The sequence below is a fragment of the Carassius carassius genome, chromosome 37, assembly GCF_963082965.1.
Source record: "Carassius carassius chromosome 37, fCarCar2.1, whole genome shotgun sequence".
NCBI classification, from domain to species: domain Eukaryota; kingdom Metazoa; phylum Chordata; class Actinopteri; order Cypriniformes; family Cyprinidae; genus Carassius; species Carassius carassius.
In genome coordinates, this window is record NC_081791.1 from 24,791,763 (window position 1) to 24,798,743 (window position 6,981).

Consider the following 6,981-nt stretch of genomic DNA (forward strand, 5'->3'; position numbering starts at 1 on the left):
CATGTGTTACAGTGCAATACTCATAAACCCAAACGCTGTAACTACCCTAGACTGTTGAGCACAAGACTATTAAGCGTTTAATCAGATTAGGGGAGATGGGTTAATATCCCTCTCATGGAGAGCTAAATATAGCATATTCAGAGTGCCGCTTAACGAGAGGATAACATTAGCCCTGCCCAGCCCCCTCTACGTTACACACCCTCAGACCCAATTTCTCATCCAGCTGAACCCGGAGGACAAGCTAAGCTAGCGTACGTATGTCAAAGCAGGAGCTAAACTGTTTAGTCTCCTATTAACATTGATGTTATCTAAGTTAGCTCCCTTTGCCTCATTGCTAAAGTAACACTCAACACTGAAAAACCTTGCTATGTGTACTGCATTAAGCCAACTGGGACTTGTCATAGCACTTGCATATCATTCCTCTTTTGTTGATTTTGATAGCTTCAATTGTCTCATTTGTATGTGGCTTTGGATAAAAACGACAATGACTAAATGTAAATGTAACACTCACTGTTTACTTTCATGCATTATAGCATGAACTTTAATTTAAGTTTCCTGAAAACCAAACTCCATGACCTTGTTGATGTATGCACAACATGAACTATTTAACTATTTAAGAATTATTTAAGCTACAGGAACTCAGCAACAGTGAGCTATACTTATTGACAAATGACTCATCCTCAGCCTTTTTGAGCAAGAATGTTATTTTTCTTTGTAAAAGTGCAGAATTTTATCTTCCAACAGAGGGAATATTAATACTTTGTCTGAATCACAGTCTAAATATTAAAAGCATTTCATTTGAACCAGCCTAAGTTGGTCTATTGATTTCCCAGAATGACTTTTAAATTCCAATTCAGTTTTGGATTGAAGTAGTAAATAAACTGCCTATTTTCAATTTGAATTTTAATGTAAAAAGGTAGAAATAAAATGCAAAATACTTTTATAGGCCTGTATAAGCATATAAATTAAAAGTTTGCTGAATTGATTTGAAAAAAAAAAAGCTTGAAATGCCACCTATCGAAATATGTATTTATATGTTACCATTTAACTTTTGTGCACCAGGGTGGAAGAACACTGTATTTCCCACAATGCATTGCCTTTGTTGGCTTTCTTAGAATTACAGTTCAGTAAATTCCTCTTTTTGCCATTTTATTTCAACTTCTCATGTGGTCTGGCCAACTCGATTCAAATTCTCAGATTACTTAACTCTAAATTTTGCAAAACTCTGTGCAATACCAGGCGAATGTCAGCAAACCAACTTAGGCTGGTTTAATTGTTATTTTTTCCCTTATTAGGGCTCTTAGTGGAAATATGGACAGTGGAAGGAAGATTAAAAGAGAATGTGTGAGACAACCTTTAGATAGCAGCACATATCAAAAGTTACTAAATATAAATATCTAAAAGTTTTTTACCCAAGTCAAGTGTGCTATAGCAGCAAGTCCTATTGAGAAAGTACAAAGGGGAGAAAGTAAATGAGGTACAGTTGGGAACAGCTGGAGCAATATCCTGTCTACGGCAACATGATGTAGGCTGCGATAAATCTTCTTGCACTGTGTATTGCTTAGCTAACAGTTACAGGTCTGTTGAGAGACGTACTGTTGCCAAAGTGCATTAAACACTGAAGATTATGTGTAGAAATGGTTAAACAGGTAGATTTTTTTTCTTTTTAAGTTCCCTGACAAAATAATCATCTTATACCGGCATTTATGTTTGACTTGTTTATGCTAGTAAATGGTAGTGTTAGTCAAGCATACTATTAACCAGCAAAACCATTCAAAACACAGCAAATGCTAATCTTATCAGCAGGTCATGTATGTCATGCTGTGCATTGGTTTTGTTAAAACCGCACAACAGGAAGAGATCATCTATAGACAAACAACAAGAGATCAGGGTTAAACAGTGGCTTGTGCGATGTTTTGTTGATAACAAACATCACTAAGCCAATGTAACGTTTAAAATTACCATTTAATGAGTCATTCATGTTGGCAAATACATGACACATATTGACAGTAGTGAGCTCAGAATATCACATCTGAATTCACATACAAGTTTAATTTACAAGATAAAACACACATAGACTGAGACATTCACACTTGTGTGGGCACCCAAATGCAATGACTCGATATGAAAATTTACACCAACGTTTGTTGAGAATTTGCTGCACTAATGCTCAGTCGGGTCTTTCGACTCATAAAACACAACAGTACTTTTCACAGCATTAGAGTAAGGTCTTAACCAAGACCTTAGCACAAACATCTAAATGTACAAAAATAGCAGAATCAGTAGAAAAATAAGAGATATGATTATATGCGAGTATGCGTATGAGAGGAATGTGTCCATCTTTGTATGATCAGTTAGGGAGAATTTATCCCTAAGTACATGTGACATTCTCAAGCCCTGTCCCAACTTGCTGTTCCGTAGATCTGTGGCAACCTTCATATGAATGTGAGCATAGAATGCCTCCACCCCTTTGCTCAGTATGCACCTTTATACTACTACCAGACAGTATATGCAGCATTGCATCACCAGAGTGTAGAACCAACTGAGGACAGCCAGGGCTTAGGGTATCATTTGGGACAGGGTCTCCGATTTTTATTTCTGAAAGGTGCTCCCGAGTGCCCCTAATGCCCTCCTTTTGCCCTGTCTGCACCTTTGGACCACCACTCGACAGTCTATGCAGTACTGCATCACCAAAATTTGGAACTGGTAACATTGGGGACAGAGCCTTAACATATGTCAGAGCATTCAGATTCAACTGGGGGATTGTGTTGCATTGAGTTCCAACAGCATGTAGATGCTTTTACGCTTCACAATCTTGAGGAATATCAAGAATATCTTTGGTATATGTTCTGCTTCCCTTAAACAAGCTTCTGCCTCTCACTGCTATGTATATGCTGGTCTTAATCCCCCAGGATATGCAGGTCAGATGTGTCAAAGGTATAATCTCTGGATTTGGTGGCTGTGTGATAATTAGGCCTTCAGAAAGACGCCAGGTAACCTGGATATAACAACAACTTTCATTAGTTCTCTTCCTGTTCGGCCTCGACCTGTTTTACTTCCCTGCCTTAGATGTAATGGCATTGCCGTGGACATTTTAATCTGAGCTAAGCCAGCATTGAGCCAACAGTACATTGAGGTCAGTTTAGATGAGACAAGAAGCTGCGAAAAACTCATATGTACAGTCTTACACACAGGTATACCAATCTTGCAAGTGCCTCGGTTGTAAAAAGCATCTCATGCAACACTTTCATATAGGCCCCTAAACAAATACATTATAAGAAATAGGTCTTAAAACTATCCGTTGGAAGTGACCTTTAAAACTCGTCTATCCATTTGCTATTGTACACTACCTTCATTCATATGTGACTCCAAAAAGATGTCTTGACCAACATACTTTGGGGTCATTAACAGAGTGATTTAAAATTAAAATTAAAACCAGTTTAAGGCACTTAAATGATAATCTGTTTTTTGGGTATCTGGTATCTATGAGAATATCCTTGGCATGAGAAAAGTGTCCATTGGTTTCAGTCTTATAGCATGAGTAGTGGGCATCAAAAAAGTTCTCTTGCTAATCTATCTGCCCTTTCAACACAATATGCGGGACATCTTTGATTCTTCAAGTATGTCTATCACACACATATGTACACAAACACAAAGATAGTCCCTTTTGTGTCTGTATTACTCTCATAGAGTTCCCATGGTGTTTCCTCTCAGCCAGTGTTGTGCTTCTGTAGGCCTGGCACATAGCCATGGAAAGCCTATGTAGAATGTGCTGCCTGATGGGAACGAATCCAAGTTACCTCACTCTCCCCTTCCTTTTTCTTCATCTGACGTGCTTGTAGCTTCTCCTTGCAGTGAGCTGGCAGCAGCCAGTTCGGAAAGGTTTTTCTCACATTGTAGAGCACACAAATACAGACTTGTCAACTGGTCTCATTGGGCGAGTGCTCTAATTAGACATGTCGGACCAAATGTGAGTTAACAATTGGTCAGTTGCAGGGCAACCACGATGAGAATGTGCGGGCGGGCTGGCAGGCATAGACTGGCTGCACCTGAGCAATGTAGTAATTGCTAAAGTTGCCATCTGCAATGTAAGGTGCAGGCTGGTAATAGCAAGTGACGTTAGCCACATTGGGAATTACATTCTGCTCCGCCAGAACACGTACCGCCAACATGGTGATGAGGCTCAGAATCTGTCGCCGTTCGTGTCCCATCAAGCATACTGTACTTTCATTGACGACACTATACAGGGTGGTCAAGTACTCGTACTTACGGTCCTCTAATCCCACAAAGTGATTCTGCAGATACGATTCTAACTTGCGCCTTTGTTCCGCCACATCTGAGAAGTCGATGAAGAACCGGGAACACATGTAGCGTTCGAGAAGCTTCATCTCGGCTTCCGAAGCCGCACGGAAACCTCGCACCAACAAGTGGCAGTACTTCAGCAAGCCGCCACCTCGAATCTCTTCTGGATTTCGTGTGCAGATCAGTTTCTGTTGCAGGTGGTCCAAGGCTTCATTGAAGTCTCCGTAAACGCTCTCTCCCATGATGGAGGGGTGGAATGTCTCAGACATGGGGTTTTCAGAGCACTTGTAGAAGAGGAGGAGGGAGTCCAGACGGATCTGAAAAGAGTCAACGCTGAACTCAAACTGGCGCCGCAGGGAATCCACAAACTTCAGTTCAACGTTCTTCCCGCTGTTGTTGGAGAGGGAGATTAGACTCCAGCGGTCTGAATCATTACACACTTTCACCATCTTCTGCACGTAAGCCTCCTGAGGAAAGAGAAAAAAGGTTTTGAGGAGGACAATGTGAGCGTTAAGATTTGCTTAATGAAACTTGTTCAAATACATTAAAAGATGGAGATGCACAAAAGGGTACAATGTTAAATTTTTCAGCAGACAAAAATCATTCCCCTCTGCATTTTTGAAATGTGTGCAAGAAAACTACTACTACTTTGCATATCCAGTAAAGGCTTTCCATTGCATCGCTATTGCTTTAAATTATATCAGCATCATTTGCATACATGAAAAGGCTGTCTGCCTTTGCATACACTGAGTAAAGAGAGGAGAAAACGGATCCTGTCGTAAATTGGTTTAGAGAAATCCTCTTTGTAGTAGAAACCAGCATTTTTACTACCAGTGTCCTTATCTCTTGCAGCTTAAATCTAATGTACGCTCTCTAGGACATGTCTAGGTCAAGTCTGTGTCAAATTATAACATGTCGTGCACTTCCCCTTTATTTAGCACATTAAACATATGGAATTATATCAGTTACTAAGTAGTCATTTAGCTGAATCTCTCTTATCCAGAGTGACAGTACACTTAAATTAAAGACAGTCCTGATGGAGTAACCTAAGGTTAAGTGCTGGGAGGGTGATGAATAAACTCCTGCAAGGTTTGAATCCACAACTTTTTAATTACTAGCCAGGACTTTTAGCTACCTTTCTTGAAACCCTCTTAAACCAGGCTATGCAGGTTTGCTGAACTTTTTAGCTGGTCTCCCAGCTGTAAAGTGCACAAAACCACATGTAGAAAAACAGCAAAAGACCCGTTTCTCCTGGTTTAACTACACCACATTTAAAACAAATAAAAGTCACTAAACGCTTACCTTTAATGTAACTGGTGTGATTTTCTCTTTATTCACAGCTTCAGGCAGGAAATCCAGGAGGGAGTCGAGAACGATATCCTTGACGGTCTGAAACTCCACTTCGCCTTTCAGATCCGCGCAAAATATGAGGTCCAAGTCCTTGTAGCCCAAACCGCTGTCCTCGTGGAGAACGTGACTGGCCGCGGAACCGTTCAGCCGGACCTCCCGGACGTGAATCTTGCGCTCTTCCATGCGACTCCGCACGACTTTGACGATATCCCTGGGTTTCATCTCCAAAGTGGGGAAGTTCCATTTGCCGTGAATGGGGATGGATTCGGTGAGGATGACATCCAGACGCTTTACCTGCTCCCAGTTCAGCACGCTCAAATTACTTAGATTCTCTTCCATGGCGAGTGTTTACAGATTTGTTTGTCTTACAATTTGGCCGTATCACATGAACGGATGCAAGAAATAAATGTTACAATAATTCAGAGAGTTTATATGCACGCCTGTCATTCGTGTTGCATGCAGGGCGCTGCCGCTGTGCCTCACCTCTGTGCGTAAAAGCTCTCCAGATGTCCCGTCTGCGCCTTTGCGCACAGCGCTGAAGTTCTCGTGGCGAGGGCGGTGAACGTGGGTTCTCGCGGCTCTCGGGGGGGGGGTGGCCGTGATCATCAAAATGATTGCTGCATGATTACGACGAGTTTTCGCGTCCGACAATAAAGGGCACGCCTTTCCAGAAACACGAATGGCAAATAGCAGAATACCCCGTCCCTCTCCACAGCTAAAGCAAAAGCCGAAAGCTTTGAGTCTTTACATGTTGTTTTATTCTGTAAAAACAAGTACATAAATAGTCAATCAATAATGTGCAGACCCTGTTAAATTAAGCACTGAAAGAATATAGATGCGCATAATCAGTAGGCCTAATATGTAAATGGAAGACCTACCTGTATGATCACATTTTCAGCTGCTACTCTGTGTAAAGTGTTGGCTGCTCATGTCATCTCGGTTGCACACAGTGAGGACGCATAGAGATTAAACCGTGAACTAAAGCAGGAGTGACGGAACATTTGAGTGACAGCTGCGCGCACCAATCCAGACACGCGCTTCACACCTACGGTAATATTTTACACAGCTATACCCACGTACGACCTGTTAAAGCAGTACAGGAATATTTATAATAAGCAAAAGTATAGCTTGGTAATTTATTTTAAATGTGTTGAGTATTTATTCTTTTTGTATGGTGTAAACAAACAACTACACTGAAATATAAGACAAAAAAATCAACTTGGCATATGAGTTAAAAATGGCAAAGTTTCTAAAGGTAAATAGCGTGAAGGTATACATGACATACATACTAAATTAATCACTTAAAGCTGACTAGCAAAACATCCTTTC

General features: G+C 40.9%; 1 protein-coding gene across 1 annotated transcript; it reads right to left on the bottom strand.

Annotated features, from left to right (window-relative positions):
• Positions 1-2,755: 2,755 nt before the first annotated feature.
• Positions 2,756-6,603, bottom strand: LOC132118489 (terminal nucleotidyltransferase 5A-like). Its single transcript, XM_059528351.1, has 3 exons — positions 6,531-6,603; positions 5,605-6,413; positions 2,756-4,769 (listed from the first exon to the last, which is right to left on the bottom strand). Exons 2-3 carry the CDS (start codon positions 5,989-5,991, stop codon positions 3,987-3,989), a joined length of 1,170 nt encoding a protein of 389 aa, XP_059384334.1. The 5' UTR covers positions 5,992-6,413; positions 6,531-6,603; the 3' UTR covers positions 2,756-3,986.
• Between the last annotated feature and the right edge of the window lie 378 nt (positions 6,604-6,981).